General features: G+C 37.2%; 3 protein-coding genes across 3 annotated transcripts; all 3 read right to left on the reverse strand.

Annotated features, from left to right (window-relative positions):
* Positions 1–1,518: 1,518 nt before the first annotated feature.
* Positions 1,519–6,763, reverse strand: LOC149001699 (phenylacetaldehyde reductase-like). Its single transcript, XM_089136882.1, has 6 exons — positions 5,139–6,763; positions 4,506–4,675; positions 4,223–4,414; positions 3,873–4,032; positions 2,096–2,282; positions 1,519–1,947 (listed from the first exon to the last, which is right to left on the reverse strand). The coding sequence occupies exons 1-6, from the start codon at positions 5,260–5,262 to the stop codon at positions 1,809–1,811; spliced, it is 972 nt and encodes a 323-aa protein (XP_088993008.1). The 5' UTR covers positions 5,263–6,763; the 3' UTR covers positions 1,519–1,808.
* A 100-nt stretch (positions 6,764–6,863) lies between these two features.
* On the reverse strand, positions 6,864–12,640 carry LOC149001700 (NADH dehydrogenase [ubiquinone] 1 alpha subcomplex subunit 2-like). The gene is made up of 4 exons (XM_089136881.1): positions 12,482–12,640; positions 12,273–12,366; positions 12,050–12,156; positions 6,864–7,246 (listed from the first exon to the last, which is right to left on the reverse strand). The coding sequence occupies exons 2-4, from the start codon at positions 12,356–12,358 to the stop codon at positions 7,143–7,145; spliced, it is 297 nt and encodes a 98-aa protein (XP_088993007.1). The 5' UTR covers positions 12,359–12,366; positions 12,482–12,640; the 3' UTR covers positions 6,864–7,142.
* A 1,994-nt stretch (positions 12,641–14,634) lies between these two features.
* LOC149001701 (phenylacetaldehyde reductase-like) lies at positions 14,635–22,787 on the reverse strand. The gene is made up of 6 exons (XM_089136905.1): positions 22,287–22,787; positions 20,482–20,651; positions 18,736–18,927; positions 18,349–18,511; positions 16,065–16,251; positions 14,635–14,997 (listed from the first exon to the last, which is right to left on the reverse strand). Exons 1-6 carry the CDS (start codon positions 22,402–22,404, stop codon positions 14,853–14,855), a joined length of 975 nt encoding a protein of 324 aa, XP_088993031.1. The 5' UTR covers positions 22,405–22,787; the 3' UTR covers positions 14,635–14,852.
* Positions 22,788–23,722: the final 935 nt, after the last annotated feature.

Raw genomic sequence — 23,722 nt, forward strand, 5'->3', positions numbered from 1 at the left:
TTACCCTCATCTTAACTATAAAACTTTAAGTAAACTTACACATAAATGAAGATGATGAAATTCTCATCATAATCCATAATGGACAAAAAATTCATTATGAATTTTGGAGGTTTTTCTATTATTTTAAATAAAAATAAAACGGAGAATAGATGCCAAACAATTTAAAATAATGAAAAATTCTCATAATTGAGAATGAGAATTGATACCAAAAAAACCTTAGTGCCTAGTAAACTTTTAATATGAAATGACCAAAATATCTTTCCAATCCAATGTGGGGTTGGTAGAGTGGTAAAGACTCAAATTTTTTAGTGAAGAAGTTATCGGTTCAACCCTTGCAGATTACATATGTAATACCTCCATCCCCTATATGTAAATACTCTCTTGCTTCAAAATTTCCAATGTTTAATAACTAAATCGGCCTTGGACAAAAATGGCCAACAACCTTGCCTTCAAAATAGCAATGACCTGGTTGAGAGTGTTGACAACATAGTGGAATGGGTTAAAAGTTTTGAGCTTACAACTTTGCCAAAGTGAAAAGCGAGCGATTAAGATCAATAACGGAGTTCCAACCAACTTCAAAACTTGACCCAATTTCATTGATGCCATGACCTAGAAAAAGGGCATAACTAGATGCCGATTCATAGAGAAGATACAAGGCGATGAAAATTGAATACAAACAATGTTCTAAAGTCTTGAACCCTTAAAGCAACAAGCACTCTATGGTTCTTTAGTTCCATTTTAGGTTTTTGGATAAGTTTTGGCAAAGAGTAGGAAGAAAATCGGTCACACCTAAGAATTGGGTATGAGATGAGACTACAAGGTTAGTTTAGTAATCTAATGTTAGAAGGGTATTTTGTTCATTTCATATTAAGAGTTAATTGGACGCTAATTGAGACTGCTAAGTTGTAAGTTAGACGTAACTTAAACCACTTAATGGAGGCAACACAAGTATTGGCGTGAAAAAAAAAGAGGAGGTGGGGGAAGAAAAAGACTACAAGAGATTTTTGAAAAACATCTAAAATGTTATTACAATTTCTGGTTGCGTTTGTTTGCTGGAATAAAGGTGGGGTGGGAAAATTCTTGAAAAAAACAAATTTTTCTTATTTTTCCTTTAAATTCTAAAAGTGTGAAATGTTTGGCTGCTTGGGGTGGGAAAGTGAGAGACAAGTTTGTCTTGTGAGGTAGCAACCCAACTTTCCCACCCTAAGCCTTTTCAAAACCCCACAAAATATATGGGACTTTGTGGAAAAGTTTGGAAAAGTAAAAAGTAAGACCCACCAGTATCAATTTTCCACAAAATTCTTTCTTTTCTTTTCATTTCCTTCTCACTTGTATAAGAAATTTTTTTTTCAAAAAAGAAATGATTTATTCAAAAAACACAGGGGATAAACGTCTTGTTGTGGATATCATACAATTTAAAAAGAAAAGAAGCAGTGAGTTCCACTAAACTCTATTCCAAGTTCCAACCCTTGTGTGCTATATAATCAATACGACCAATGTCATCAAGCTGTAAAACTGATACGGATCATACAATAACGAAATTGCTTCAGTCAAATGCGCATGAGACTCAATCGAAATTTTGGACCGTCGGATCTGAAATTTCGGTCGAGATTTCAATCAAGACCGTTAATTCTCAATGTCGATCCGATGGACCAAAATGTATCACATGATAGTTAATGTGCAGGACTGAAGCAAGGTCCATACAATACCAATACCTGAAAGAAATTTAGAACTACTAGATTCTCTAGTCATCCCCACTATATTTTTCTTTTGTAATTACATGAATTTTATTGGACAAGCTTCAGCAACTAAAGAAAACCTTTCTCCTTCAAACTTTCAATGGTTTCCTTCAAGCTTAGCTCCATGGGAGTGAAAGTAATGCCCAGCCTTTTTGCTTTATTTTGACAAACTTGGTAGGTGTACATGTAAGGCTTGTCATCAAGACACCTGCCAACAATGAAAATCAGTATTCATCCATCTTCTCAATAGAGAAAATAATACATTTTGAAGACATTAAATCCAAACTAGGTTTCTTAAGCAACAGAAGAAAGAAAAAAAAGCCAAAAAACTCAGTTTTCTGGTTTGCATAACTCACTTTTCTGGGAGGTTTAAAGTTGGACAGAGTTCATGCAATGCTTTCACAATCTCTGAATAATGGACGACTCTTTCAACTAAAACATATCTTCCATTGGCTGAAGGAATTTCAAATGCTTGAATATGTGCATTTGCAACATCTTTAACATCAACCAATCCAAATGTTGCATTGGGAAATGTTTGTGCTCCTGCAACAAGTAAACCTGGTCACTCTGAAAAAATTCGAAGGAATGACTTATCAAAAATCAATTAGCAGATTACACGCCTTAAACTTCCAAGGAACACAAGGTGTTTGTGGTTCTTAGAGAACAAATGGAATAAGACCTAGGTGTGCAAGTTTGGTTTTGATGGTCTAAATTTACTCTAATGTCTAAATCTAAATAAGGTTTAGGCTCAAAATTCTACTCTGAAGTGTAGATTTGGTGGCCCTAATTAGGATCAAGGTTGATTTTCAAAGTTCTCGACCACAAGGGACTGGGGGCAGTAATGACAAAATGGTCATTCTATACCCCACCGAAGCACGATCCGACCGGGCGATACTTAGTAGAAGTTCGACCAGGTGGTTCATGGTAGGACCGACCAGAGTGATAATCAGCACCCATCTAACAGGATAAGAAACCTCACAAGGGTAGAGTCCTACCAACCCACAACCGCAGAGGAGTTCCAGTTAGGTAAAGAACCTCCCAAAGAGTTACCTCCCGGCAACCCATTAGAGTCATATTCCGAATATAACTCTACTAACTTACATTATAAAAAGACCTCAGGTAAACACTATGAGGTAGGTATTCATACTTTGTGTGATCAATTACTTGAGTTCTCCATTGAGTAGTTGAGATCATATTATTGGTACTGACTTGTTCGTCGGAGACGTACCTCGACCCCCAGGCGAGCTCGAGGTTCGTGACAGGGAAGGACGAGCGAGATTCCGTATCAACAGTCAGACTCAGCCCAACTCTACCACCCTGTAGGTTATTTTTAGTAAAATTAGATTAGTAACATAAAATGATTTTTGCTTTATTATTTCATGGTCAAGGTTAAAGTAAGGCTCAGAGCTACAGTTAGGGATAAATGCTCAACTTCGCCCATCCAACTTGCCCTGTAAGGCGAAAGTCAAAGTCAGGGCTAGACAATATTTGGGGTTCGGATCAAAATTTTAGAAACTCAATCAACCTGACCATGTTGCAACCTTAATAGGACAAGTTAAGAAGTGACAATGAATGACTCTCGAATATTTTAATCTAACCGGACCAAACTGCCTTAATTCTAGATTATGGATGTGCTTCTAGCACAATGGTGACAACCTCATAGGTATAAGCAGCAACTCCTTATAAGCAGCAAATCCAAGGAGGCCTTGGCTTCTCTGTCCCTCTATAGCTGCCCCCTCCTTCCTTCCCAAGGAGGCCAAAAATGCCTTTATTTTCCATTTTATTGAAATGATTTTAGTGGGAAACATGATCATGGTGTGACCTTTTAAATCAAGACAAACAACATTGTAAAATCTGAATTGGAAACGTGTATTTCAATATCACATTTTAACAGCCTTAAATAATTTTTTAATGTGATCATGGTGTGACCTTTTAAGTCAAGACAAAAAACATTGTAAAATTTGAATTGAGATCACTCCACCAATATCTCCAGAAGTATTTTAGTTGGAAGGATAAAGTAAAAAGATCATGATTTCATTTTTAGAAATTATTGTTTTAGGTAGTGGTTGATCATCTAACTATATAAATCAAAAAAGAAAAAGGTGTAATAGCTTGAATCATAGGTAAAAATACCATTCAAATTCAGAATTGCTTCAGCACTTGTATTTAATGTTGGCTGTAAAAGAGGACCTATCACCAAAGCTGGATTTATTGTTACCATGTCCATTTGTTTCTCTCTTACAAATTTCCAGGCAGCTTCTTCAGCTAATGTCTTTGAAAGTACATACCAATTCTGTAACAGAACAAGAAGCTTATTAGATTAAACTAGACCAGTTCAGTAATCTTTTCAGTTTGAACTGCATGAAAAATATGTAAAAGAAGATCTCAGAAACACTGAAAGCTTGTAGAATGGAAGAGAACCAAATCCAAGACATTTAAGGGCTTGGACAGTAAGAGCTTAACAACACTGTAACCACACAAACCTTTGTTTCTTTGCAGAACTCTGGATCTGAAAACCAAGTCTCATCAACTACCACATCTAGAGTTTTAGGTCTCCTATTGAATGCAACTGAAACTATGGAGGATGTTAGAACAACCCTTTTAACAGATGGAGTTTTTTCACAGGATCTAAGAACATTAAGAGTCCCCTTTAATGCAGGATCAATTAATTCAGCCTGAAATGCAGAATGAAACAGAGGAAATGAACATTTTATCAGAACAGTAATAAAGGGTTAATATCAAAATGGAGATGCTGTACGAGTGAACCTGTGGATCCTTGACTGCATGATAAAATGGAGATGCTGTATGAAAAACACATTCACATCCATCCACTAAAGAATCAAATGATCCTTCTTCCAATAAGTCTGCTTTGAATAAATGAAGTCTTTCCCTTGCACCATCAAGAGCAAGTAAATGTTCAGTCTTCTTTGGATCATCTGTGACAGAATTTAAACTGGATTTAATGATTAAAACAACAAGAAGAAAGGTATTCTTTTCTGTACTACCAAAACATGGCAAGACCTTCTGGTAAAACAATTGCTCTGATAGCAGACAATAAAATTCAAAAATTTTGCTGTGTTGAAAAGACTCAAAAGACTTCAAGATCATTAACAGAGAAAGTGGTTCATCATATGGGTAGCCACCCATCTCATAAACTAAAATTGCACTCTTCTTTTACAGCATGAGATGTGATGATGACAATTCAGAATGAAAGAATTGAGTATAAGGAAGAGTTCAAGATCATAAAGCAAAACTCTTAAATGGGTATTTTTGCTATAATTCAATTACACTGGAATCAGAACTAATTGAAGAAAGTAGCAAACTCTAAATCTCAAAATGCAGAGAAAACAGAGCTTCTATGAGAGAGTAAACATGAAGCTTAATAACATATATACTGACTCGTGTTGCGAACAGAAGCTTTAACAGTGTATCCTTTGGCAAGCAAAAGCTTGACAAGCCATGAGGCTATGAAACCAGAAGCACCTGTGACACATACAGTTTTCCCAGCACCAGCCATAGCCATAGTTCTCTGGTTGCTTGGAGTTTCCTTGTAGTCTTATTATTCTCTTTGGTTTCTGACTTTTGAACAACAGAAGTGGTGAGAGAATCAAGAAATGAATGGCATAGCAAGCCGACATTGCCGACGAAATTAATGCCATGATTCATGACATTCTCGTGTGGCCAAAAAGAGACTCCTTGTCTCCCTGAGATACAATTTCAAGTGAATCCACTGGATTCAGTATTTCGCTGTTAAGCTATTTTATCCCTTTATAAATGCAGTAGTGTAGAACTGATCAACGGAACCTCTCAACCATACAATCATGTTGTGATGTATATCAAATTTCGGACCCGTTTGATAACTCACCGAGAAATAGTGTCCTGCTTTGAAAAACAAAAATTGGCTTAAAACCGTTTGATAAGATTGCTTTGCTTTTTGTGACCTTTATAACATAAAATGCAATTTATTAAAATTTATGCTTCGAAAAACACTTTTGACACGTATATCCCTCAAAGTAAAAGTTGTAAACTTTGGTTTAAGTGAAATCGTTCAGAATTTGACATCCTAAAACTAAAACCCTGTTAAAATCTTCTCATAATGGGATAAAACTCTTTCATTTGTTGCATCTTCATTCCTAACAATAGGAATCGTTCAATTCAAACCCAACTTTTTGATATCCTTATGCAATCGATGTGATAACATCTTTGGTAATGACAAAGCCAAGGTGCAAAACTGATACATGCTAAATGATACAATACCGATGCTTAAAGCTCATGGTCAACATTGATAGATATGAATTGATTTGATATCGATTTTTAGAACCAAAATAAATCTAGACTACATAAGATATGTGATCTGGGCTCAGCATATACGTTACAGTAATTAAGGAACGCATAAGGGCACTGAAACTCATACAAGCATTCCAGTCAAACAGTAGACAAAAACCTAGCAAGTAACCTCAATAAAGACCAAACTGAACCAGACTAGTGATTTGAATTAGGCACACCATCAGCCACAAGTAGCACCATCCCTAAATTTGGATTCACATACCTTCCACATCACATCTGCAGAGTCCGATTCCGATAACTCTACCGACCCTCTGTCACCATACATTCAGGGGATCCACCTTATTTATGTTTAAAGATAGACCCCTCTCCTGAATGCATGATAATAGAGGGAGCAGAGAGTTATCTTGGATCCCTATTCATCTACACATACTTCATATTCCATAACAATAACCAAAAATGAACAAAGATGATATCATAACTCACTCTTAAGAACTAAAATTATGCCATTCAACCTAAAAATCATGGATGAAAGAATATCAAGCAATTAAACAATGGCAGACCATCTTTTGTTTCAGAGGTGAAGGGGAGGTTCGTCCAATTAAGGACTAAAATCAAGTTCAACTGAGTTACTAGAGTCCAACTGAAGAACCATTACAAGGGCAACAACCATTCTCACACAACACAAGTGCAGCAAGCAGGTTCTCTCATTTCATGTGACACTCATTTCTATGCTTCAAATAGCAGTTGTTGCAGCTAGATCGATATTGGTTTACTGTAAATAATTTAAACATCCAAGGTTTCACTGACTGAAGATACATAGCCCTTGGGAGTTAACTGTAGCAACTCACACATCCTTCCCCTTATTTGTTTCTGAAAATTTCTGAGAAAAGAAAACCCCAGGTACATATGCCTTTCAGCTATAATCTCTGTTCAATAGAATGTCACATTAGGCATACAACAAAACAATTAGACGCATGAACGTTTCAGATAGTGACTTGAAGAAAAACCACTCCACTTGATCAAAAATCAGATAATAATGTACTACTGAGAAAGTTCCATCCGTTCTCAGCTTATTTCTGTTCCAAATTAGCACCATATCCACCATAATGGCAATACTCAGGCCTTAAGGGATGCTCCCAATTTGACAAGATCCTGCAGTGCCTTACTAATTTGTGCCTTAGTCAAGCCTTCCAAAGGGATTCCTCTTTCAACGCCCATATCTATCAGAAAAAACAGAACACAACTTACATTAGACATCATTGAAATTTTATAATAAAAAAGAATAAACACAAGGATTGGTTATTGGTTCCAAATGCAAGTACTCTATTTTCTTCATGGAATTAAACATCCTATTAAATAATAATGGTAGGCAATGATAATCTTAGTTTTCTTTTACTGCTCATCCTTTATTTGGTCATTTTTATCAGTCATTGCAATTCTTGTTTTGCCCAAGTTTCTAGAACCAACTTCTTAGGCTCGTAGGAACCTAGGTTGGGGGGAGTACAACCTTTGACAGCATACCAACAATGGTTCCAGAAGATTTAAGTGTCAGAGACAAGAAACTACAAGCTCTTACAAGGAATTTCTACAATGACAAAGTTCAATATATTTTACTTAATTTAGAACAAACAATTCTCTGCAAATACAAAATTCATGGAGAAAGCAGAACAATCTTTGCCTCATTTAATTTTTGACCTGGGTTTGGTGGCAATTTTGTGAAAGTTTACAAATGGTTAAAATAATTATTATGATTCAGGAAGTTATATGCAAAAATATTTTATAAATATAATATATCTAATTCACGGTCAAGATTTCTTCATTGTATGTTTCGCACAAAATAGAGCTATAGACAATATTAGTATTCCATGCAGACCATGCCCATATATCTATTATCCTTGAACAGATCCTATTAAATATTTCAGATTTTATTTGCCATCATTCTAGGCTTTTGACATCAGAAACCTCTAATGTGGTCAAGGGCACTTATCCATATCAGATGATAATGCAAGGTGGAGAATACACGAAGAGAAAATACCCAGGCCTATCCCGGTTCCCAACTAAATGAGTCAGCTACATGGATCCTTGGAAAGACCAAGTAATAATAAAAGCAAAAGAAAATGAACACAACATGACACCACAACAAAGTGGAGAGATTAAGAGGTCAATACTCTATGGGAGATTCTTTAGCCACAACCCACGAGTAGCCCAACCTGACACAGTAGGGACCAAAAATGAAATAGCCCAAGATAACTTTGCTTATGATTCGGATGATGAAATTGTAGGGGAGCTTAAAAAAAAACAGCTTTGTTTCGTCCAAATAAGGATAGAGTAACACTTGAGCAATGACAGTGACCTGCCATTACACATTTTGTAGGGTACTGTAATAAGCAAACAGTGTATATCACTTAAATTGCAACATCTTTTTTTTTTTTTTTTTTTTGGGGGGGGGGGGGGGGTAAGGAAAAACAGCCATTAAAACCTAGAAGCATCACTGAGTAGGATTCTACAAGTTGTGTTGTAGCCTCACTTAGGATTAAGATTCACTCATCTCTATATTAAAGGAAAGGGAAAAGAGAATGGATCAACCACCATTGGGCGACTTGAAATCCTAAGCTTACCTCCAGTCAACTTCCCTATTAACAATCAGAAATCAGATATGGTTCTCAGTCTACTGCCAGTCTACTTTAGAGGTCTACCTGAAATACATTATCCAGATTTCTCGAGTGTTATTTGTTGGTTGAGAATTCCTACCTTATCCTGAAATTGCAAGTTAATTGAAGCTTTATTGGCTGAGTTGTTTCAGGTTGAAGCACTCCCTATTCTGGTGCTACTGTAACTGGTGATGCTCGAAGGTTGAAGAGGACACCACTTGGTTTTTTTCCCTTCATAATTACTTAGTTTCCAAAATACCCCTTCTTTCCTCCTTTTTTACTTTATACAGTCTATTTATCTTTGTTCCCAGTTTGTGCCCTTACAAGGAATACTGTCTTTCTCCATATCCAATACTCATTCAAGCTACCAACTTACCCTTTAACATTATTCTAATGTACAGCCTTGCGACTTAATCATAAACTCTCATTCAAACTGTTCTGTTACTGGTGTTGATTTGATTTGTCCATTGCCTGAATGGGTCATAAGTGAACTGATAGGGTTTCCAACCCCTGGGATCATTGTCCTCCCAGCATGGTTATTAAAGGGGCAAAGCGACCAAAGCAATTGGGGCTCTGTCTTGGCGATTAGGCGACTAAGCGGCGCTTAGGCGACAATAAAGCGACCAAAGCGGTTTAGTCAATATTTTTAATATAACTATTTTTTAATACAAATACTTTTTATAATAAACTAAAGTACTAAACAAACATTCAACAATCACATTCATAAAAATAAAAAATAAAAAAACATTCAAGAATCACAATTATGGAAAATTATCCAAAAAATGAATAAAAACATAACTTCATCTCATCAAGCATCATAAGATTCATAACAATAATTATGTAGTATGTACTATAATAGTAATCAATGTGAAAAATGAAAATGAAAGTAGTAATTTTACATTCTTACTTACCTCTATGATAGTGTGACGCCAAATTAGTGTCTTGTACTCTTGTGCATAGATCAGTAATCAAAATTGATGTATCCATTTTTCCCTTTTTATAACCAAATAGTGCCGACATGATAAATTAATAGATCTAATTATTCTGATTTCCAAGTCATTGTTTATTTAATGATCCATTAATTATCAATGTTGAATATGGCTCATGCTTCACATCTTGTTGCCGACAGGCACTTTGGGCCTCGGAGTTTATTTGCAAATTGGGCCTCAATTCCGAAATGGCTCACATATTTAAAATTTATATATGGCATTGTAGAATAAATTATGATTAAAAATAAAAAATAATATGCACAAATTACAAAATGTAAAAAAAACGGTTGCTTTAGCATCTAGGCGGCAATATGACGCAAAAGGCGGCAAAGCGGTAGTGCCTAAGCAAAAAAGCGGCAAGAAATCAACCCGTTAATTTAGCGGCAACAATTTAAGCGGTTCAAAAACCGCTTTGCCGCCTAGGTGGCCGCTTAGGCACGCCTAGGCGGATGCTTTGATAACCATGCCTCCCAGAAAAACTGGTGGAGTTGCCTTAAGAAAGAAAAAGAAAAAGCCATTACCCAATGCATAACGAGAAGTCATGGGAGGGGTGAGTTTGGAGTCAATCATAATCTTTGGCTTTTTAGCACGAGGTGGTTGCCCTCAAGAGTTGAACCTGGGTATTCACTCTGGCAGCCGAACCCTGGTACTAGTGCTTAAAGCAATTAACCCTTAATATAAAGTGAACCACCCACAAAAATATCAACAAAGAAAGAAGGAACTACACAATTCAGGAGACTTTCCAAACAAGTAGACACCACCTCCAATAGAAATTGAGGTTCTTTCTCCCCTCCCCTACCCACTCTCTTTCTTCTCCTCTGTGGTTCTAGTCGGCCCATGAGCACCTGATTAGTAAGTGAGCCCAACAACCATGCACAAATCCATGAGGCTAAGCAATGGCATCTCAAAGCAAGTAAAAAGCTAATTGGATATTTGAAAACCAAAGCCACTCATAACCTAAATAATTGCTACTACAACATTCAACTTGTATTACATAACAAAGCTTCCATCCAAAACGTTACAATACAAGAAGGGTTTTTGTTAAACATGTTCATCATGATAAGTAGGAATTAACGTTGATGATAATTTTCTGTGGTTTCCATTTTCTTCCAATTTCCTCCTCTTCTCAAGCATAATCTGGCATCTTTCCTCTTTCAGTCCTAAACAGAACACATAAAAATGCTGTACAGTGATTCTCAAGAACTTCCCTCATCCTAAAATACAAGATTATTTTCCTATTGTACTAAAATTTTCTACTTAATAAGTTGATAGTATCCTAAGTTAGCCCCCAGCTTTAACTTATTCTTGTCTGAGCCCCCTAGGTACAACAGTATTATACATTTTGATAGAGAAACATTTCATCATCCATATCCAATCGAAGATTCTGGCAGTTGGAAGCTGTTTTCAACTTTACAGTAAGTATAAGTATGCAAATCTGGCCTAGCAAAATGCAAAACAAGAGTTATAACTTCATTAATAGCATCACCCGCAAAGAACAGTTTAAAGCTGTAAGCAACAAGGTTATACTTTTGTTACTTTTTGCTGTTGAACTTCCAAGTGGTTTCTTCTCCTTAAGCATCCTTATCTCTCATTTCAGTTTACACCCCAAAGATCAGAAGGACATAACCTCAAGTTCAAGGTGAAAAAAATTCCATTCAAGATTTATTTAGATATATAACCCATCTGAAATGCAAAACCAATAGTTTAAGGTTTTTGGGAGTTACAACATGAGTAACTCCACCCAAGAATCACAACAACAATGGGTCCTCCTACTGACACATACGGACCCTTTACATGCCTCCATTATATTTCAACAGAAAACAAATAATTGCTTTTTCTTTGTGAAACAGGCATATTGAATCTCAAACGGTTAGATGACCAACGGAGAATGCATAAGGGCTTTGGCATGAAAGATGGAGGAAAATTTACCCACCAAAAAAATGATAAGAGGATGGACTATCTACAATCAAAGAACGCCAAGTAATCAAGATTTAGAATCAAGTGTATCAAAAATCTGGTCAACAACTTGTAATGCTAACTGAAAAAAGTGATTCCTATTGCAACTTGGTGGATTTACTGCTACAAGAATGTGAATCAGACTGCTCATCCCTGGTATACACTCATTTTTAAAGTATTCAAATTGTGTATTCTAGGGCATCACACAAAAGCTGCTTTCCAAGTTGATTACCATGGTCTCCCTTCACCTATATAACACTAATCCCAAAATGACAGACAAAAATCAGTGAGACGGTTTCATGCAAAATGACTATCAATCTAACCCTAATGATTTGTAAACAAAGCACAACCAACTACCATGATCAACAAAAACTAACGTAGCTTGAAGCTGCGGAAAAAGCTAAAAAAAATTATGAATATAATATACCATATCTAGCCCATAACTGAGGTTGAACTCCACTGCATTCACGGATTAAGATTGGGAACTTGGGGTTCAGAGTCTTCAAATCCGTGTAATTCCTTTGGACGAATTCCCTACATGATGGGGGGGGGGGGGAAGAAGAAGAAGAAGAAGAAGAAGAAGGAAATCGGTTATTCAACCGAGAAGACTCTAATAATAACATAACGCTGTGGAGATCCAAGAATAAAACCTCGTTTGAGAACTTGCAGGGGAAGTTTGGCAAAACAGGAAACGGATCTCCTTCAAATTCCGTGATATGTGTCCCCTCCAAGCCATCTTTACGTCTATAAACACAAGGAACAGTATTTAAAGAGAGAAATTCTAACAATTGGAAACAAATTTGATCTATAATATATATCTGATTGATGAGAAATGAATGAAAAAGAAACGAAAACGTACAGTGGGCAGGTTCCTGGTTCTAAGAAAAAGAAGGAGAACAGGAGGTGGTGGGTTGAGGCGGAGTTGCTCAGGGCAGAGAGCCTGGTAATGCGTAGAACGAAGAAGAAGAGGACAACGAACTGTCACAGACCAAGTCGTGGTGTGAAATTCCGTTTTTAAGTATCGATATCGCGTTTCGTATCAGTGAGGTGATTTTAAGTATTGTATCAAGACCGGTATCATTCTGTATTGAATATTGTCGTCTTGCTCAATGTTTTTCATACCAATATGTATCGTATCGGTTGTATTCAATATGAATATGTATCAATTAATATTGTATTGTATCATGCGATACTCTAAACCTTGTTTAAGCACTTTACTTCAAATGTACACCATCGATAATTACTGGTGCTTCTTGTTTGCAAAGTTACATGTCGAACCTTATAGTTCAGGAAATTATTGTTGCCCCTTTGGCCCCGCCCACTTCAAACCACATTAAAGGCTTATTTGGTATCCCTTCTCATTCTCTTTTTATTTTTTTTGGGTAACCCATCATTTCCTTCAAATCAAGCAAAAGATGTGGCCGAGCAAAGCTCTGACAACCACTCAATTGAACATTGACCAATCTTTTGGGCTCTTAACCGGAAGGACCTTCTTAGCTAGGACCTTGGCTATTGCATTACCATTCCTAGGTACCTATGAGATTTTAAAATCCATAAAATTTCCAGCCAAAGTGAGAATGTCTACGACTAAGAGCTTCACCGATGTTGGCTAAGCTATGATCTTGAACAGTTGGTTATCGGTTTCAACATGTACAAAATCAAAGCAATCTACCAATGTGTAAACAACCCCTCCTTGAGTGCTAATGCCTCACCTTCCAACACCTAAGACTAAGAGACTGGGTTGGGACTAACCCTGCAAGCAGTGGCTTCCCATCATAGCTTCTAACAATGAAACTGGCCCTCCCTTACCTTTTCCTTCCAAGAAGTATCTACATTCAGTTTAACAAATGGATGAGTCAAGCAATTGAAGCACTTAAAGGGTCCAAGCAATAAAAGCTCTTAAAGGAGAATGCTCCAATATCCACTCTTTCTCATTGTGATCACATTTCTGTCTTCTCTTGGGATAAACTGATTCTTTCCCTTTCTCAACTGTCTTGGGTTTTCGCTATTTTTATTTAAGCTTTATTATACGTCCTTGCTCCATCTTGAAATCTCATTGCATCTTTACTTATCAACTGAACCATGCATTCTGCCCCAAAAAAAAAACAAACAAACAAACAGTGCATGTAACTCCACTAGTACATGTGAATCCATTAAGATTCAACTTGATTATAAGAGTGGAGAAGATCATGAGTTTGGATCCTCAATTATAACAGCTAGAAGTATGTACCCTCATGCTTCTCTACCATATAATAAGGATGAATTCTACATTTGAATACTAACAAACTGAATTAGAGATAGAACCCAGTGAATCCCACATGAGTACTACACCCTTATTGTGTAGTAGAAAAACATGAAAGAAACACGTACATCTCCCCTGACAAGGAGGTGATACAGCCTCGAGATCGTATTGCCTTTTGAAAGTGCACAAACATCTCCCAGGCGATGGCAAAAAGAGATCCCGAGGAACAAAGTAAAAGTTACAAAGGTACACCTTGGCGGGTACATACAAATCATAATATTAGTCAACTTAGGATTTCCCACATCAAAACATGAAGTTTGTGGGCACGAACTTGACGGTTGATGGGTGCAATTGCAGAGCTCAGATGATCTCCCTTAACCTCTTGCCACAAGAGTAAAAGCAATTTGGCAATGCCTCTTCAAACTGATGCGAATACGATACGATGTCCTTCCCCAGCACTCAGTTGGGCAATAACATCAGGGGAGGCAATATGGATCCCAAAGTTGGATAATAGAGACATTCAAGAACAGAGGGTCAAGGGGATTGAAGGTTGTAATACAGATCAGGTGGTAGCAAAAGTAACTTGCAACACCATGAGTTCCTTAGACATGATAAAACAAAAGTAACTTCCAACACCATGAGTTCCTTAGACATGATAAAGATGTTCCTCCAAGAAATCCAATTTTAAAGCTTTTCATGGAGTTCAACTTTTACCCATTTCAACACTGCAATACAGAGCCTAACAAACCATTCGGGCATGGCAGTGTCCCTCTAAGAAAACATACAATGGATTATCATATCCAACACATTCTGAAACTTAATATTGAACTCAGTACTGAACACACAATGATCTCTAAATTTTTTTATTATAGTATTCGAAATGATAAGAGGACTAAGATACCGTAGACACTAAGAAGATGAAGTTCAAAGAAACCAGATTTTGTCCACCATCTTCTTTCTTATTTGCGTGACTTCTATTGAGCAAGCTTCAGGAACTAAAAAAACCTTTCTGCTTCAAGCTTTCTACAGTTTCCTTCAGACTCACCTCCAGAGGAATGTAATCTATTCCCAGACTTTTTGTCTTCTCCTTGGAAACTTGATAGGTTGGCACATAAGGATTGTCATCAGCACACCTGCAGAGAATAAAAATTAATGTTTATCTTCTGAAGAGACCATTACATTTGGAAGATATTGAATCAGAAAACTGGTTTCTTCAGTGACAAAGTATTCAAGAAAATTCACATAATAAAAAAATGTTCAAGAGCAGTTGACAATTGGGGCAGATCTACCCAATCTCTAGATAATAAGTTCAAAAGAATGCTTTTGTGTAAACCAAGGCTAAGATGCATCTTCAACTTCAAATACATCATATATTGTCTATTGAGGACCTTGTATTTGGACACACTGAGATTCATTTCTAGGACTGGTTTCAACATGTACAGAGTTGCATTTCCGGAACTGATTTTTCTCCTGAAATACTAGCCAACTAAGGCATTTATGATCAATCGAGGATAAAGTTGTGTTCTAAACATGTGTGGCGAGCAAACATCCCAAAATCCAGAAACTAGAACCCATGGTCCAAGAATTTCAAGTACATATTCACTGGGGAAGAACGAAGTTGTTCATTTTTGGGAATGTCAGGCTTACTACGTTTGGTGCTCTTCCAGATTTAGTTTAGAGATATCATGTAATACAGATCAAGAAGCAAGTCAACTCAAAGCAAACTAAAGGGTAACGCATACATGTGTAAATACACTTAGGCACATTAATAAAACATGCCAACTCAAGGAAACACCTAAAAGAAGTTATGTACTAGAAGGAATCATTTAATCCCATTAAAGAGGAATAGTAAAGCCATGTTAGAGCATAGAACTCTAAAAAGAGAGATGCTGAACTTCTCTATGCAAGAGAAATGCAATGTACAAATCATATTGAAGTTTGAATTCAGCTTGGACTAAAGGAAGTTGAAATATCATATAGGTCAATGTATAAAGAAGTATGAATACAGCTTGGACTAAAGGAAGTTGAAATATCATATGGGTTAATGTATAAAAATCCAACGGGTAAAATTCCACAGAAAATAATGAACTGATAAAAGGGATCCAATATATCATAAGAAGTAACTAATTATAAATTAGTGACAACTTATTGATTTCAGCAAATACTTCAATAATTGCCTCATCTGGTATGGGAAACTTACTTTTCTGGAAGATGCAAAGCTGGATAAAGTTCACGCAAAACTTTCACAACTTGTGAATAATGAGCAACTCTCTCAACTAAAACATATCTTCCACTGGCTGAAGGAACCTCAAATGCCTGAATATGTGCATTTGCAACATCTTTAACATTAACCCATCCAAATGTAGCATTGGGAAATGTCTGTGCTCCTGCATGAGTTAAAACCCCCATCTTTACTATCATAAGAATAACATATAAAAATGAAATACAAGATTATGTAATAACTTTCTTCTTTTTTCCCTTCTTCATACTATAGATGATTTCCCCACTAGTCTCACCTAAAAGCTCAAACTATTATGAAAGGCAGCATTAGTATATACAAAAACAGTCTCCCCCACATATAGGCAAACATCCAACCATCTAAGGTACTCGCAAATGGTGCTCAGTGGCACTGAGGGAGAAGAAATGCTGGGAAAATTCTTCCAATGCACTTTCCAAGAGCCAAATACTAAGACCTCCTGGCTTTGATAACAAATGTGTCATCATTTTCAGTTAAAAGCTCAAATTGATAGGGAACAACAGCATTGATGTATACGTCAACAAATAAGATAGTAGCCTATATGTAGGATAAGTGATGCAATGGAAGGCTCAAGGATGCCCCATTATGGTGGAAAACTCTGGTTAGGACTGTAGCAACTAGAAGAGTCAGGGGCAGGCCTAAATTAAACATCGGGAAAAAGTCGTGAGAAGATAAGCACAGCATATGATATCTATCATATTTGACTTCAAATAGGGGTCAGGGGAAAGCAAGGATTCATGTAGCATACATCATTCAGTTGTGCCGGTGGTGATGCAAACCCAAATTTAGGGCTAGGGGTATTTTGGAAATTTCCCTAGATTTTAGGGCTGCCCAGGAATTCCAGCAAGAGGGATAGGTGCTTCAAGGGTCTTAGGATCTTCTAGAGCTTCAGATAACCCAGCTGTAACTGTGAACCAGATCTGAATTTTACTGTAATTTAAACTCCAGATCTGAAAATTTGAACTAAGAGTCAAATTAGGGTTAGGACAGGTTTAGGTCAGGGTTAGGGAAGGAGAGTGGTTTGCTGCTCTGCAGTCCAGAACTAGGTTTCAGTAATTTCAAGGTTTAAGATTGATCTGAATGAACAAAACTAGGGTTTTCAGAGGTTTTAAATTTCTGCAGAACTTCAGGTGAAGAAGATAAGTGCATAAGTTTCAAAAACTGAGAAACAGATCCTAACTTAGAGAATAATTTCACTAGGATGGGGCGGCCTAAGGGAAGAGGAAAAGGAGACTGAAGGGGAAGGGAATTAGGGGATTAACAGGGGATGGGTGGTTGCTGCTATCACCGGAAGGGGGGAAAGGGGGGGGGGAGGGGGGGGGGGAGGGGCTGGCTGTAATTAAACGGGAAGGGGAAGGGGAAGGGAGTATTGGCAGTGAGGTTGGGATGGGATTCTAGGCATAGGCAAGAGAGGGGAAGGAGCTGCAATGGGTTGAGATGGAAGGAAGGGGGCTGTACTTACTTGGAGGGAGACTTGAGTTGCTATAGTTACTTGAGTTAGGTTGCTGCTGAAGCTTGAAGAAGGAGAAGAAGTTCTGAAATTGCAGAAAACAATGGCACAATCCCTCCACAGGCCACCCCTACTTTGGGAAACCCACAACTTCTCTCAATTCTTTATTCAACTCAAAATTTAATTCATCAAAAATTGAAAATTACATAGACTATTTAACTGCTTATAACAAAAGACTTTAACTTGGGATGTGAATCCTTAATTGACAAGGATCCTACCTCTTGACCAAAACACTCAAAATGGAATCTAATTACTAAAAGACCACAACCCTAGACTTGGAATATACTAAAGCACACGTGTAATTAAACTTTAAGATAACTTAAAAGCACATGCTAATTAAGATAACTTAGCACTCAAGCAAACAATTTCCAATCAAAATGAAGCTCTTAAATAACTCACAAACTAGGACTCTAACTAACCAAAGAAAAGTAGAAAAGGACTCCATAAAACAAGCTGAACTTCTTCCAGCTAAATAGGACTCGAACCAGGGGTGGATAATGACCAAAATACTCCTGTATTGATCTCCCCCCCCCCCCCGGGGGGTTTGCCACAAACTGCTAGTGGGCCTGGGCCCTCTTTCAGCCCTTCTTGGGCTGTCCCTGGCTGGTTACATCAGGTGGTGTGCAAGAGAAGAATGGCCCCGCCCACCTTTGATTTGTTTTTGATTTGGTTGAGGGATGGGTGGTGTCGGGGGCACTTAAATATTAGTTAGCATACCTTTTATTAAGTTCAGAACTGCTTCAGCACTTGTATTTAGTGTAGGCTGTAAAAGAGGACCAATCACCATGGCCGGGTTTATTGTAACAATGTCTAGTCCCTTCTCTTTTGCAAATTTCCAGGCAGCCTCCTCAGCCAAGGTCTTTGAAACTACATACCACATCTATAAGGGAAAAAAAACCATTAGATACAACAGACCAGTAAAATAGTAAATCAACAGTACAGCATTTTTTTTTTTTTTTTTGGGGGGGGGGGGGGGACAATTAGCTTAAAACACATTATCCCTTGAAATTCCATAGAAAAAATAATTCAAAAGTAGCAAGGTATAACTCATTCCTGGAACCAAGTCCAGGACCCCAATGACCAACATTGCATGACCACACAAACCTTCATCTCTTTGCAAAACTCTGGTTTCGAAAACCAAGTCTCATCAACTACCACATCTGGAGTTCGAGGTTTTCCATTGTATGCAACTGCAGCTACAGAGGATGTTACAACCACTCTTTTAACAGATGGAGTTTTTGCACAGGACCCAAGAACATTGAGAGTCCCCTTTACTGCAGGATCGATTAATTCAGCCTGAAATGACAGGCAAAATGGAATGAACCTAAATCAGAACAGCTGCAAATGTTTGAATATGAAAACGGACATTTACAATTGTAACATAAAAGGTTAATAAATAAGAAAATGATTTTGTGTAGATGATAAAAAACCTAAGATCCCAATTAGATCAATTAAAAACATTCCAACAGCTAAGCAGATGCTAGTCAACATTTATATCTGGAGCAGCAACCATTATGGAGCAGAGGAAGGTAAGTAGGGACTCCAAGCAGCATTAAACATCCAAATTAGCCCATGCAAAAGTTCATGGACAATCTAAATAGTTCTTCCTTTCTTATCACTCACAATATGGGTTCAGGGCTCATATGTTTTGTTAGGGGTTTAGATCAATTGGCCATACCTTTTTAGTATCTAAATGTTATTTGAATCAAAGTTATAAGTTTCAACCCTTGGAGCTAGAAGCAAAATAAAGAAGTTCTTACATCAAAGGTTTTTACCATAGTCTACAACCAGTCACTATTTGAGCTGCACCATCAGTAGAACTTGAAAGTGGAAGTTCAGGGAGTCCAGTATGATTTTAAGGCCATGCTTAAGTGACTACACTGCTATTGGGATATAATAATAATAATAATAATAATGATGATGATGATGATGTCGAACCACACCCATTATACTCATTGATTCAACAACAATATAGCTTTATCACAACTAAATGTGGTAGTCTACATGGATCTTTGCTGTCCAACCAGCTTTCATAGGGTTAATTAAGGCCTGTCCTGGGCACTTTTAGATCATTCAGTCACAATCAAATTAGTCATTCGAAAGCTTGATCTCCATAGCTCCAACTTGGAGTTAATCCCTGATTTAGTTTAGTCGACCAAAATAATATCATCAGAGAAAAACACATGACATGGAATATCATGATAGATGTTTTTGGTATGCTAAGCACAAACACATAGAGGTTAAAGGCCACATATACATTACGTTAAGTTTAATAGACTCGAACTAAAATCTTATCAATCTGCAGGTCATACTTATCCAACCAATTCATGATGTTGACAAAAGAAGCATTACAACTGCAACTGGTCAGGCCCCAGTTCTGAAAGTCTGATGGACTTCTTCAGTGAAACAAAAAACTGAGGTCTAGAAAAACTTCCCAAATCATCCTAGAGACAAAGTTAGGCCCAAGTTAAGGTAGAGTCAAAAGTCAGACCCAGGTTGCAACTTTCACAACTTCCCCAATAAAATATAAATCCAAGGTAACTTGTTGACAGTGATAAACTTAAGCAAACATACCCACAAATGAACAAGACAGTGGAAACACAGGCACAAAGCTAAGCAATATAAAAGCATATAATCATGCAGAACAAAGACAAGTGAGGACGGGATTGAGAAGGAAGTTCAGGCCAGTTCTGTAGGACAAGATATTTATAGAGCTGGAGACAGAAACATACAGTAAGGTAAGTTATTAAGAAAACAAGCAAGAATGCCTCAACAGTTTTGTAGCTAAGCAAAATTTTGGAAAGAAAAATAGCAGTTGAAACTATCTTAAGGGATGTGATAGGAATGAACCTGCGGGTCCGTGACTGCATGATAAAATGGAGATGCCGTATGGAAAACACCTTCACATCCATCCACTGGAGCATCAAATGATCCTTCTTCCAATAAGTTTGCTTTGAATAACTGAAGCCTTTCCTTGGCCCCATCAAGAGCAAGTAAATGTTCAGTCCTCTTTGGATCATCTGTGACATCATATGAACCGAGTTTAATGAAAAAGAAGAAGAAGACAGGCATCTTTGGCTGCAAAGGTAAGTGTTTTTTCGAAAGAGTCATGATGGAAAAGCATGACACTAACTGAGTGACCTTTTATTTGGGGTTCAACCATTTATCTGGGAGTGCTAACATGATTTCCTACTACCAAATGAAGAAAAGAAAACTAATAGCAGAAGTTGATATCACATTGAATCAAACTTAACAGGAAATAATGCCTTTGAAGAACTCAGATTGAGAATACCATGTGTTGTGTGCATATAAAATAAATAAGAACAGGTGAAAGAATCTTTTCCATTGCAACCTAGTGGTCACACATTCAAGTATAGAAGCACCCTCTCTGAAAAGCTGCAAGCCTCGGTACATTACGACCTTCCCAGACCCTACAAAAGCTGGAGCTTCACGGACTGAGTATGATGTGTATGCTTAGCGTGTAAGACTGAACATAACATCATTTGCAGGGTGAGCCCCTTAAGTCTACCTTAACTCTGGAATGAGTAAAGAGACTGAAAGCAGAGTAAAGTAGGGGGAAAAGACCAATATGGAGTCGAAACACAAAAGCAGCATACTTGTCAACCAACTATAAAGTTACAAGTTGCAACATTAAATGTTAGAGAGCAAGAGAGGCATCAGCAAACCTTCGCAATTGATGGCATTTGCCATTTCAACCGAGCTAACCTTTCACTACATTATAATTTATGAACTTAGGGGACATAAAATGTTACTAGTCGATCAAATTTCATTTTCCGAGAAAAGAAAAAAAAAAGGAGGTTTTGTCCATGACACTTTGACAATTGACAATCTGCACTTGCAACATGGAAAGACTTTCTGCATAACTATAGCTATTATAGCATTAATAGAATTCAACAGCCATGGTAGAATAAGAGAATTCAGAAAATATTCACAAGTGAGTGATCATGCACTTCTGGAAGAAAATTGCATTCTTCCCTTCACAGCATGTGATGTGTTGATAACCCAGATTACATGGCCACTAGATCTTTGGAAGTGATAAGCAATGCGTCTTGTTCAGAATTTCGAGTTCTTGGAAATGCTGGTTGTGGGCCTCAAACTATTTCAAGGTCCTGTCATGCTGTTGGGCATCTTTTGGATATAGGGGCATTAGGTTTTCTCCTGTTTTGTACTTATAGTTTCTCAAATGGATCGAGAAGGGTAGAAAAAATGGCTAGGTTGTATTCTGTTCTTATTGAGAATTCTCATAGTAAAACACCATCTCTGCTGGCCCGTGAGCGTAGCCTTGGCGTGAATTAGGTAAATCTCATCTTGTGTGTCTGCTTTTATGTTTCTTTTCTAACAAAACCTATATGATACCCATTTGCAAGCGTAACAATTCATCTCAACAATCATATCAAGGACACCCATCACTCCATCAGCAAGGCTTACTATTATCAAATCTCGAGGAACATAACCTCAAAATTCAAATGAGAGGAGGAGATACGGGATGATAAATGAAATACCCAGTAAGAGGTGATCTATATTATTCCAACTAGACTCGACAGAAAATTAATTGAAGAATTACAGAGCATCAAGTGATGGTAAAATATCAAGCATTGCGAACTGGATAAGAAATTAAGAAAAACTATACTCACTTGGATCACGAACAGATGCTTTAACCGTGTATCCTTTTGCGAGAAGAAGCTTCACCAGCCATGAAGCGATGTACCCAGAAGCGCCTGTAACGCAGACAACCTTCCCAGCACCGCTCATCGTTGCTCGAACAAAAGAAAATGGTTAAGGAAGGTACAACTAGTGAATGGTATATATAGGCAGCTCCGTTCGTGCCTGTGGGCGAAATTAACGTCACTCATTCCATCATGCTTATACTAGAAAGAGAAAGAAAAGTGAATCACTCCGGATCCCCCGATTGAATCGGCTCACCCTCACAGATTCAGATTCAGATTCAGATGCGTAAATTTTTATGAACATTTGGAACGGGTGGAATCGCCTGTCATTGAAAAACATTTGTCCTGTTGACCCAAAAAAAAAAAATACTTGTCTATACTTGGGACTTGGGAGCATGGATTTAATTTACCAAAAAAAATAGAACATGCTTTGAATGCTTAGAATTCAGGAGCATCTACTTTTTCTCAGGAATTTAGAGAGAGAGAGTTTACATATAAGAGAAATTCAAACTTTTATTTTTGAACTTTTATAGTGCTGGCTGCTGCCACTTAATTCAGACCTACTTGATTTAAGAGTAACCGAACACAAATATTCCTGTGCCACTCTGTCTTCCTTATGTTTTTGTGTTTGGCCGTATTAGAAAAGAAGTAATTGGAATGACTCCACACCAAAAGGGTAGGTATTGTCTCTACCCTTAACATCCCTTCATTTTATATATATAATAGGTACTTATCATCTCTTGTAGTGGTCCAAAAAAACAGAGGTATATTTCATTCTTAAATATATAGTTGAATGGATGTAAATGGAATATAATTCTCGCAATCGTTGTCAAAATAGATAAAATATATGGTACACCTTCTCTTGTATTCTTGTTAAATCAAATATGTCTTTGTCTTTTTTTTTTTTTTTTTGTTTTTTGGTACAAAAAAGGGCTTTATTAAGCCGGGGGGGGGATGGGGATGTTAATATGCCTCAGCGAGATTCGAACCCACGCCCTCTTCACTAGTGTTGGTTTCAACCACTAGAACAGATCTGCGTGGCATGTCTTTGTCTTTTACCCAAAAGAAAAAAGGATAGAAATGTGTAACCTGTCAGTTGTCAAAAAACACAAAATATGAAAATAGATCAAAAAAAAAAGGATAAAAATATGTAACCTGTCAGCTGTCCAAAAACACAAAAGATTATGTCTCCATAGATATGGGAATTAGTAAAGGAATGAGTCGCTGAGCTAGATGAGAGCCCTGAATAAACTGTCTATATCGTCGACACACTCGAAAAATCATTCAGGCAACATGACTCCCTCAAACGATATGATATTTACCATATAACTATGTCGCTAATATTGCCAATGTCACTTCTCTCTCCTGTTTCTTGCATTTTAACCATATTTTATTATGATCTT

The sequence above is a fragment of the Hakea prostrata genome, chromosome 10, assembly GCF_041222555.1.
Source record: "Hakea prostrata isolate BN-2017 chromosome 10, UWA_Hpros_2, whole genome shotgun sequence".
In the NCBI taxonomy this organism is placed as follows: domain Eukaryota; kingdom Viridiplantae; phylum Streptophyta; class Magnoliopsida; order Proteales; family Proteaceae; genus Hakea; species Hakea prostrata.